Consider the following 12,098-nt stretch of genomic DNA (forward strand, 5'->3'; position numbering starts at 1 on the left):
TCTTGGCTTCCAGAATGTCTTTTCTCTTCTTGTTCTTCCCCTTCTATGTCTCTAGGGGGCCCTTTGCTGTTTCCCCTTTTAGTCATGGTGTCGCCCAGAATTTTGACCTTGATCTTCTTTTCTTACTTGCCACATTATCCTTGGGTGATCACCTGTAGTTGTGTGATGTCAGCGGATGCTGATAACCCTAAAAGGTCTCACCTCTCTCCCAAGCACCAGCTTCGTGTTTCTGAACTGCCCACTTGGGTATCCCTGACCATCTCCATCTGGATATTCCTGAGCATCTCTGGGTTTTGTGGCAGAATCATTAAGGGCACAGATTCTGGGCACTTGCGTGGCTTAGTTGGTTCAGTGACTGACTTCAGCTCAGGTCATGATCTCGCGGTTCATGAGTTCGGGCCCCACACTGGGCTCTGTGCTGACAGCTCGGGGCCTTGGAGCCTGCTTCAGATTCTGTGTTTCCCTCTCTCTGCTCCTCCCCCACTTGCTCACGCACGTGCACACGTGCTCTCTTTCTCTCTCTCAAAAATAAATAAACATTTAAAAAACACAGATTCTGGAGTTTGCCTGCCTGAATTTGACTCCTGACTCCACCGCTAAGTAGCTGTGTGCCTTAAGCAAAGTACTCAACCTTTGCCTCGATTTCATCCTCCCTAGAAAGGATAGATAGTGATAATGTGCACCTCATGCGATTATTGTCGAGCAGTGTCTGACACACAGCGAGCCCTATGTGCATCCTCGTAGCTACTGCTGCTGCTCTTTAAGGCAGAGCCCTGGTCCTCCTGGGCCCTCTCCCTGCTCTTCTGCTCTTCCGTTCCTAGCACATACATTCACATTCTCAGCCAGCTGCTGTTTCCCAAGTTGGGAACCTCGGAGTCGTCCATGACTTCCTTTCTGTCACTCTCTCTGTTGTCTCTTTGCCTTCCTGGTGGCTCAGACTGCTTTAGCTCGGTTACCTCCTCCGCTCTTGAGCAGCGTAGAAGTTACCTAAAGGATCTGCTTCTAGACCGTTCTCTTGGCAGCCCTTGTCTGTCCTTCCCTCTGGGGGTGGAGGAATCTTTCTACAGCAAGCATGCAGTTATATACTTGTGCCTCACTCCTCAGGCTCTAGTTTTCAGACTTTGCTTCCTGGAGCCCTGGGGTTCTGTGGCGGGGACTGCCTGGCCACCGTGGGATGAGAGTGCACTGGGGAGAGATTGAGGACATAGACGAACGAGGAATGATCACTTCCTGCCCATCCCTTGCCCCATACTCCCCACCTGAACACCAGACACAACAGCTTCGCTTTTGCCTCTCCCGTTGTAGCCTTGCTGTCATAAAACTCTGGCATTCAGGATGAAGCCCAAGGTCTAAGTGAGACACGAGAGACGCTTCATAAACCATCCCCACTGGCAGCTCAGCCTTAACCCCGTGCTCTGCCGTGCGTGTGACACTCGGTGAGCGTGTGTGCCCTCCCGTTGCCTGCACTTGGATGTCTGCTTTCCCTCGTGCTCTTTTCTCTGTCCAGGTGACCTTTACCCTTTTGCCCCATTTCCTTGGCCGACTCCCAAGTGTTCCTTCGGATTCCGCTCAGGCATCACCTCCAGGGCTGACCTCCCGTTCCTGCCTTCAGGTGCAGCTGGGCAGCCTCATCTGTGTCCCCATAGCTCTCCGCGCCCATCTCCATCGCTGCACTGACGATAGAACCTTCTGTGTAGGTTTGTCCCCAACGCAACCACCTCCTCCAGGAGGGCAGGACAAAGACCACGTTGCTTTTGCATGTCACTGTATCCCAGGCAACTTGCGCATTGCCCGGCACATAGAAGGTTCTTGGTAAATATTTGACTTCCTGCCTGCCTCAGTGACTTCGACAAGATGAACTGCAAACCCCTTAGCATGTTTTCTTTGACAGCCCATCCCTGTCTTGCTAAACTTCTCTCTTGCCCCCGCTCACCCCATGGACTTGCGTCGTTCTGGCCTTGGTACTTCCCTCGAGTCTCTCTGTGCCTCTGTGGGCGCTGTTTCCCCTTCTGAGTTCCTCTTCCTCCCCCTGTACGTCTCCCAGCTAGCAACCCCCTAAACGTCAAGGCCACAGAAAGTAGGTTTCCTCCGAAATGTACCCAGCCTTCCTCTGTGTTCCCACAGCCTACTCTTAAGACCCATGGTGTTCTCCAATTTCAGAATTGCAGGCTTTTTGTTGTTGTTGTTTCTTATCACCTTAGATTTGAGCTCCTTGCGAACAAGGAACATGTCTCTTTCATCATTTTGGAAGACAGATGTTCCATTAGCTTCTTCTCCGTGTAGAATCAAGCCCCGGACTTTTGATCCTTCACATTCGGTCTCAGACATCTCCATTCTGGTCTCATCTCCTGTCACTGACTGTGCACCTTCAACTGCAGCCTTTTCAGCAGCTGGTGGTTTTTTTAGCTTGTGTCATGTTGGACTCACCGTACATATTCTACCCACATGCTGCTTTCTTTGCTGAAATGTTGGCTGTCGGGGCACCTGGGGGGGCTCAGTTCGTTAAGTGCCTGACTTTGGCTCGGGTCATGATCTCGTGATTCAAGAGTTCGAGCCCTGCGTCAGGCTCTGTGCTAGCACTGTGGAGCCTGCTTGGGACTCTCTCTCTCCCCCTCTCTTTCTGACCCTACCCCTCTTGAGCTCTCTCTCTCAAAATAAATAAATAAACTTAAAAAAAAAATGTTGGCTGTTAGCAGGAACTCTCTTGTCTTCAGGGTAGTGTATTCTTTTTATTCCAGTTTTTAAAATGTATATAGTATTTCAAGCATACGTCGAAGAGATAAATATAGCAATCCCTTATGTATGTATCTAGCGTAACAAAAACAACAGTTTACATAGAGAGAGAGAGAGAGAGAGAAAGCAAGAGAGAGAAAGATTCAGAGAGAGCTAAATCCCTTATTTTTTCCCCTGTCTGATTCCACTTCCTTCCCTTCTTTCTCAGAGAATAATAGCTATCTTAAATGTAGTATTTATCACTTCCATATGTTTTATTCAAATGTTTTATCCATAGAGGACAGGTAGTATCATTTTTGCATTTTTAATACACTATTTAAATAATATCCTTTTGGTCACATTCTTCTCTAAGGGCCCAGCAAACAACATTGTTTTTGAGATGTATCCATATTATTGCGTGTACCTTTAGAAAACTTTAAATTACTACATAGTTTTTCATTGTATGAATATCTCACAGTTTATTTACCCATTCCATTCTTCCTCAGTGTTCTGGTTGTTCCCAGTTTTTCAGTGTTGAACCAGTTTGTAGTGAACATTCTTGTATAAAAAGAAAAGTCTAATCTTTTAAAAACAAGCACTGTGGCAGCCATATCCTGAGTGAATAGTACAGTTGAAAGCCAGCAATTACCCGTTTACGTGCAAACACCCTACGTCTTTACCGTGTACTCTGACCAGCATTAAGCCAGGGCTGGTACTTTGGTTGCAAAGCTTTCAGCAGACATTACTTTTCTCAGCAATCTGCAAGCCACGTCTCATACAAATTTAGGTCATTTTGCCTTAAAAATGTTAAATGCGAGCCAGAAATAGAATGTTTAAAAAAACAAAAAAAGAAGTTGAAAGCTCTGTGGCGGTTAAGACCTGAGGGGAAAGCCTGTTATATTGTAGAAGAATAACAACTTGAAGTAAGCGTGACTTCTCGGCTTCTCCTTCACGATAGAAAGCTGGGAGTGACCTCAACTCCTCTGTTCCCAAAGCAGCTTTCTTAAGAGCAGCCAGGAATGGTGGCCACAGCTCCTTGAGGTGGACCATTGCAACATTATCTGCCCTTACTACTCAGATTTCCCATCATGCCCAGCGGAAAGAGTTTGTGTTTGCATTGAAGCTCACTTCCTGGTTTTGTCTTCTTCTAACAAGGAGAGCGGGTTGTTGGTATTCACTTTTAAAGTAAACAAACTAGCCTTTCTTCTCCAAAGGAAACCATTTCAAATCCTTTCTGCTTTGATTCCTACCGCTCGTTTAATGAGTTTCTTCAGGTTTGATGGAAGTTACCCTAGATTACCTCTGTTGTCCTCTGAAGGTGAGCTCAGGGCATGGACAGAACCCCCAGTTTGTTGAACCCATTAAGCAGCTCCCGAGTTCTAGTATTTTGTGAACTCAGTAGAGTGTGCTGTCTTCTTCAGTGGCCCCCCCTTCTCCTCACACCAGGAAGCTCACTTCTTCCAGGAGCATTTATTGCTTTCCCTTCTTGTGGGGGCATTCGGTTCAGGCCTATGAGTCTTGCCATTCTCTATGCTAGAACTAACCATGCAAATTCTTTCAGTCTCAGAAAACTCCTCTAAAATTCCATTTGTTCCTGAAATGCACTGCGAGCAAAAGAATCTTACCAATTTTTCTCTTTGTGCATTTCCGTGGGGATATACTTTACACACTATCCCAACATATTTTGCCTTTTATTTTCATTATTTACAGAATAACTTGTATATTTGAAAAATGTATACTGCTACACAGTTCACTGTTCTATTCTTTTCCATTATTCTTTTACTCGGTAGTTTCACTTCAAGGAATTTATCCGGTAGATAGTCGCACCTCAGTATGCTAAAAATTATACAGAAGGGTGTTCAGCACAGTGCCGTTGATAGAAAAATAACTAAATGAAAGTGGAGACGTCGCAGTGATTAATAATAGACTAGTTAAATTATGATATACCCGGATGTTTAGATAACCAAGTTACGGCACTCGATGTTTATTGAATGGATCAAGAAATGCAAAAAAGTATGAGGTGCAAAACTGTACGCATTTGGTGGCGGAATAAGAAAGATAGATGTGTGTGTACAGTATTCATTCATACACATGCCTTGTCGCATATAACATTTCTGGAATCACAGGTAACGTAGTGCTGCTCCGTACTGGCTACCAGCGCGTCGTGGCAAATGGGTGTGAACGGCAAGCGTGAGGTTCGCTTTCAACCTCAAAAGGACAAACAAAGAAAACCAAACCTCAAATGGAGAAGACCCTTGGGCAGGTTTCTGAAGGACCTCCCTCTTGCGTTTCTCTCCAGTCTAATGATCTGCCTGCAAATTCCACCTGCCACGCAGCCGCCAGTCCTTCCCTCTGTGATTTCAGCGCAGCACGACGCTGCTGCATGCTGCCGGGTGCCAGCTTTCCGTACCACAGTCCGGAAGGCTTGTCTAGGCGCACACTCTCTCGTAGGGACCACAGTCCTGCCCTGCGGGTGTTGTACGACGTCTGGAAAATGTTGTCTCGTGTATCTCGTCCAGTTTTCCTAGGTGTTAATAGCAGGAAGGCTGTTCGGTACCAGTTAACCCATCATGGCCAGAAGTGGAAATCTTCTAATAAATGTATTTAAAGTCCTTGTTTTTGAGAAGAATGTAAAGCTGTGATAAGCGATAGACTGTATTACATTAGAAAAATAATCTGACCCAACACACTTATTTGAAAGATGAGAACATTGAGATACAAGTTCAAGTGACTAGTAATAGATCACGTTCCAAGTTACTCATAAAGTTCGTTCATATCCCAGACTGTCTGAATCTCTGTCCACTACTGTGGAAAGAAAATTATCCCGTGTTTGAAATACGGTCTTTAAGCTGTCAAACTTTTTTTATGCTTTAGACTCCTTATAATTTAAACATTCTCCTCACTTCATTTTTTGTCTTTTTGGTAGTATTACTAATCCTGCTATTAACACAGGCATGAAAAAAGTCATTACGTGTATATTTTAGAATAATTGACGTCTTGTGGAACTCTATAATTCTGCATAAAACCTAGAAAAGGAGATACTCATTCTTTTTTTTTTTTTTTTTTTTTTCAGTTTGTTTTCCTTGCTATCTAAAAAACACAACAAAGTTCTGGAACAAGCCACACAGTCCTTGAGAGGTTCACTGAGTTCCAATGATGTTCCTCTACCAGATTACGTAAGTAGTTACCTTACTTTGTCGGCAAGAGGTTTTCCTTTCATGGTTAGGTTCGTAAGAAACAGTACTCCTCTCTTCTCAGTGTCTGTCTATGGCCATGACGCCTCTACTGTGCAGAGAAAGGAGTGATGTCGCAAATCAAGGAAGAACTTTAAATGATTATTATCAAGTGGTTAAAGAAGTCAAACCTAAGCCAGTGATTGTTAATAATTTGGACTCTTGTGGGGCGCTCGGGTGACTCAGTCGGTTAAGCATCCAACTCTGTCTCAGCTCAGGTGTTGGTCTCAGCATTGTGAGTTCAAGCCTCGTGCTCTATGCCGGGCGTGCAGCCTACTTAGAAAAAAAAATAGGACTTGTTACCTTAGGCAAGAAACCCACTCAAACTAATTACATAAAAGCACAAGGAGCAGTTTTATAGAAACTATGCAAAGGTTTCTCACTGAACTCAAGGGGGACAGGTACACCTAGATATCAGAGAACCAGAACCTGAAATTGAAAAGCCTTTTGGATTCAAGAATATTTTGTCTTTCTGAGGCTTTAGTTTAGTTTAGTTTCCAGGCTCTGCTTCCTTTTGCTTCGGTATTATTCTTGTGCTGCTATCGGCCAGATTTCCCCATTCGTTGACTGGGACCTAAAACAGCCACTCCAGCTTCCTCCCTCCCAAGCTGTAACATGTCCTGTGAGGGTCGTGTCTTCAGCCACCTGACCAGAGTCATGAAGTCCTCATTCTCACTTCACCTGGGAGAGAGAATCCAGTTGGCTCTGTTCAGATCAGGATGCTACCCTGGTCCTGTAAGCCATGGTCAGGGGACAGCAGCACTAATGTACTCCCTTGATTTCACCCACTTCAAAGATAAAGAGCTTATTACCACCTAACTTCAGAGGATGATGACAGAATAGAATGGGAGCAGCTCGGGGATGAGCATTATAACAGGAAGGAGAGAACATTCAGAGTTCCTTTAGGGCAGTGTCACTAACTGCAACAGTTCTTATATTTTGTTGGAACATGGCTTAGATGATGATGCTAAAAATCCTCATGTCATAAACCTCAGAACTTGTCCATCAAGTCTAATAAGGACCTCCCTGCATCCCCCGACGACAGCTCAGTGGGTTGATGTTCAGAAACTTCACGAGAGAATTTTGAAGCTCTGGGTTTGAAGTGGTGATGCATGCCAGACAGCCGGAGAGTTGTTTTGTTTCCTGTGGTTTGTTTCATTTCTAAATGGCTGTGCTGATAGGAGACTGTGGGAACAGCACCCGGTCCGGGTAGCAGTCGCTGACAAACAAGAGATAGCCGTGAGCGTTCACAACCCGACCCGTGCTGTTTGTCTTCTTTTGTGTTTATTGTGTGCGTGTGTGTGATGCTGTGATCTGTCATTCCCATTAAGGTATTAAGTTTGTAATTCCCAAGTATTTCTCTCTTACCAAAAAAAATATATATCTTTTCCTAATTGAATATTCTGAACTTAAAAAAAAAATAGCATAATAGCTCACTTCTATCCGAGCCATGACTTGTTATGGGAAAAATATTTCTTCCTAATCACTTCTTGGAAACCTCAGTTGGGGCCTCAGAGTGGCAGTGGAGATTGTGTTTATTGAGAGCTTGAAGTCAATGCGTCTGTAAATGTTTTGTGATTTCTTATACAACTGTCATTTGCTTATGTAGTACTCCTGTGTCATTTCTTTCACAACAATGTGTTGAATGAATTTAGTCTTGACATTGTGCCAGCAGCATCCTCCTGTAATCAGAGACCAGAAAAATGACAATGTCTTTGAGAAAATGGGTCGTGTTTAATGTATTCGCCAATCATGGTGATTATGCAGTGACGGGACAGGTTGAACTCCCAACGGACATATGACCTCTACTGTTGAACTTGACAGTTTTTAGAGTTGCTGACTTCTTCTTGCATGAGACTTTCACTAAGTAACAGTGAATTCCCTAAAGTATCTGCTCCATAGAAATGCTGGGAAAATTCCATTTGGAATCTGTCATTGACAGTCCTCATTTTAGCAGCCATGCCACAACATACTCCAAGTGCATTTATGAACTTGAATTTTGCTGCCTTTCCTTAGAGTTAATTGAAGAGGGTGGGTGGCCCTGATTCAGTGGTAGTGACAGTAACGGAATCACTGCAAGGCAATTGAGGAACACGATGGCAGTCGTAAAAGTAAGTACATGTTCTTCTTCCGAGGTAACCGGCTGTTTTCACTCGTCATTCCCAGTGTTCAAAACACCATGAGGGAGGTGCATATTTGAAACCACATCCTCACTGTCACTCTCTTTTAAATTGGTCACTAACTGGGAGGGGCGCCTGGGTGGCTCAGTCGGTTAAGCCTCCGACTTCAGCTCAGGTCACGATCTCACGGTCCGTGAGTTTGAGCCCCGAGTCGGGCTCTGCGCTGATGGCTCAGAGCCTGGAGCCTGCTTCCGATTCTGTGTTTCTCTCTCTCTCTGTCCCTCCCCTGTTCATGCTCTGTCTCTCTCGGTCTCAAAAACAAATAAACGTTTAAAAAAAAATTTTTTTTTAAATAAATAAATAAATGAATTGGTAATTAACTGGGAAAATAAAATGTGTTTCCTTTTTCCCTCCCTAGAAATTTTAATTAAATGTCTCTGTCACCAGCCACATAAAGCTCTGTGTCCTAGACTGATGCTTTCGACCACGTATTTGAAAAAGATGGAAAAGGAAAAGGAAAGGGTCTACATGCAGCAGTGGAGATTGAATGAGTTTAAATAAGTGCTTAAAATCAGGAATGTGTTTTTCTTCTCACTGTAATACACAGAGTGCTTTGAGTCTACCTAGAGGTTTCTGAGTATATTAAGAAAATATTTATTCTCATTATAGTGTGTAATTCACAAGCCAGTTGAGTAACACCACAGAAAACAATAGCAAGCTACCAAAACATCAGTATTAATTCTTTAGTACAACCTTGTTTGTCAAAACATCTCAAGGGAAACCTGAAGCCTTCCACCAAGTTCCAGATAATGAGGGTACTGGTCCGGCTGCTTGACAGGAAATAAAATTTCAGTGAAAAAAAATTGCACTCAAGTCCTCTTTGGGGAGAGAGAACCCGTAGTGCAGAGAGTCATAGCTGGTTCTGCGGTCTTTGTACAGGGGCAACGTACATGTTTCGCGAAGCACATGAAGTTCAGTTGACGACGTGGCCGCGCTTTGGTATCTTTATATCAGGATTTCCTAAAAGTTAATTCAATGACTAAAGGGACAGGAGAGAATTGTTAGAATCTTTCAAGATTTTTTAAAATTAAGAATAAGTCTCAGGGCGCCCGGGTGGCTCAGTGGGTTAAGTGTCCAACTCTCGATTTCGGCTCAGGTCACGAGATTGAGCCCCGCGCCTGGCTCTGTGCTGACAGTGCAGAGCCTGCTTGGGATTCTCTCTCTCCCTCTCTTTCTCTCTGCCCCTCCTCTGCTTGCTTGTGTGTGCTCTCCCTCCCCCCCTCCCCCATAAATAAAGATTTCCAAAAAAAAAGTAAATAAAATAAAAATAAGCCTCTAAAACAACTTTGGTCATATAACAAACCTGAATCTAGAAAGTGAAACAAAAATAACAAATGAGTTTAGTTGCTTTTTAAACCATAACCGTGGTTTTTCAATTATGAATGTTATTACAATGTCACATAAGCTTTATTTCCCTAATTTCTAACAATCATCTTAGCAACTATTTGAGATGAGAAGACTAACTTTATTTTAGGTGGAACCATAAGGAACCAAATTATATTGTCCTTTGATCATCAACAAACTTGGGAAACTTTCTGTAGGACTGACTCTACCATCTAATAAAAAAAAATTTTTTTTTAATGTTTATTGATTTTGAGAGACAGAGCATGAGCAGGGGAGGAGCAGAGAGACAGGGAGACACAGAATCGAAAGCAGGCTCCCGGCTCTGAGCTGTCAGCCCAGAGCCTGATGGGGGCTGGAACTCACGAGCCGCGAGATCATGACCTGAGCCAAAGTTGGACACTCAACCGACTGAGCCACCCAGGTGCCCCTCTACCATCTAATTTTAAATGGTGAATTCAAGGATGTAAACCAAAAAGACCCAGCCAAAAAGATTAAGGAGACAGAATCAGAAAAAAACAGCTGAGGTATAAACAGCAGCTAAGAGTTTATCATTGAATCTAAGCAAGTATAATGCTACTAACTTACATCTATGTGTCTGTGTACACACACGTTCATGCACACACATCCCAATGGTTTTCAAAGTCTCATTTTTATTCTCCTTCTCCTGTACCACTGTAGGGTAGAGTTGTCCAGAAGCTACATGGTCAATGATCATTTCATTGCTCTGGCAGCTCACAGAATGCGTTGTGTTCTTGTGTTTTAAATTGTTCTTGGCTTTAATTTGTAATATAATAAATACCACTACATATAATCCACATAAAAACAGTTTCTTAAGAGCATCAGAGATTTTTAAGAAGATAAAAGGCTCTTGAGATGAGAGGACCAGTGGTATACATGATCTGTTGCACACACACAAAGAAGGAGCAACTAAATATATGCTCTTTTCTATCCTGTAATTGTTTCATTTGTAATATCTTCTCTCCTAGTAGGATTGAGTGCACTTTGAAGTGCGCATGAGTCTCTTGTGTCTTAGGCTGAAAAAAGGAGGCTAAATATTAACTGGTTAATTGATGGGGATGAAGCTCTGTCTCCGCACGCCTGCACGCTCTTGCCAGTGTCCAGAACTGAAAAGGAGTCTCAGGCCTAAATTATATCTGTATGACATTTAATTTGAATGGTTTGGTCATTTTCTTAGTCAAAGAATATTAGTTTCCAACACATGTCATGGATGTGTGTAATTTTTTAAGCTAAATTATATATTTTCTCATTAATTTGTACATGATCTTTATATCACAGTTGCTTCTTTCCTGGGGTGCCTGGCTGGCTTCCTCAGTGGAGTATGTGACTCTTCTTTTTTTTTTTTTTAATTTTTTAATTTTTTTAATTTGCATCCACGTTAATTTGCAACCACTGTTGCATAGTGCAACAGTGATTTCAGGAGTAGATTCCTTAATGCCCCTTCCCCATTTAGCCCATCCCCCCTCCCACAACCCTTTCAGTAACCCTCTGTTTGTTCTCCATATTTAAGAGTCTCTTATGTTTTGCCCCCCTCCCTGTTTTATATTATTTTTGCTTCCCTTCCCTTGTTTTCATCTGTTCTGTGTCTTAAAGTCCTCGTATGAGTGAAATCGTATGATATTTGTCTTTGAGTGACTAATTTCACTTAGCATAATACCCTCGAGTTCCATCCATGTAGTTGCAAATGGCTGGAGTATGTGACTCTTGATCTTGGGGTCATGAGTTCAAGCCCCATGTTGAGTATAGAGATTACTTATAAAAATTAAATCTTAAAAAAAAAAAAAAGAATTGTCTCTTTCCTATTCAAAGGGTAGTTGTAGCGTTTTTTCCTTTTAGTTCAGTACACATAAAACAGGTTGTTCAACGTCAACTCGATCTAATAATTTGCTGTCTTAAATTGTAGCTTCCTAAAGAGCAAAAGCCATGTATTTGAGCTTTGTTCTGATCAAGTCTTGACTGCTTATCATTATCATTCTACATGGAACCCCAAAATATTGCTAACCCTGGAATATGTCATTTGACTTACCTTTTGAACCAATACTCTCCTGGCTCTTGTTTATTTTTGCTTTTAGACATTTCATTTCTTCAGAAAGAGGCTACGAGGTATTCTGAACTGATTCTGTACGACAAGGAATTACTTTTGGGTGTTTATTCCAGTGATGGTGACATTAAGAAAGATCTTGATCAAACTTCTATCTGGGAATTACTTTAGCATGATGTGAGAGGTAAAAATGAAGTAAGCATAGCGCCTGTACACAGGGAATCTGAGAGGCTAATGAAAACAAGTGCACAACTAAATTACAATTCCATGTGACATATTTTATAAGGTGGCTATAACCAAACCTGGGGAGTTTCAGAAGAGGAAGAGAACAATTTGGGGGGAGTAGGAAAGGAATTGGGCCGGTTTTCGTGGAAAGGAGTTGCATTTGAGCTGGGTAGTACTTTTAAGAAGAGAGATTAAGTCGGGAAAATAATCCAGGAGTTCTGCTTCTTGAACAAGGGCATGGAAGTGAAAACGGCACGTCGTCGCCATAGGGTTTCTCGTGTGTGACAGGGTGTCTGGCGTGTAAGAACGGCTCACACCATACCCAAAAATTAGCTCAAAATCTAG

The 12,098-nt window shown here is 42.8% G+C and overlaps 1 protein-coding gene across 6 annotated transcripts in view; it reads left to right on the forward strand.

Annotated features, from left to right (window-relative positions):
* Nucleotides 1–12,098, forward strand: part of DYM (dymeclin) — a 351,209-nt gene that overhangs the window by 238,349 nt on the left and 100,762 nt on the right. For all 6 annotated transcript variants that reach the window (XM_049620093.1, XM_049620087.1, XM_049620091.1 and 3 more), the window contains one exon: nucleotides 5,786–5,888. In XM_049620093.1, coding sequence (XP_049476050.1) covers nucleotides 5,786–5,888 — 103 coding nt within the window. The remainder of the gene's footprint in view (nucleotides 1–5,785; nucleotides 5,889–12,098) is intronic.

This window comes from Panthera uncia (assembly GCF_023721935.1).
Source record: "Panthera uncia isolate 11264 chromosome D3 unlocalized genomic scaffold, Puncia_PCG_1.0 HiC_scaffold_8, whole genome shotgun sequence".
In the NCBI taxonomy this organism is placed as follows: Eukaryota; Metazoa; Chordata; class Mammalia; order Carnivora; family Felidae; genus Panthera; species Panthera uncia.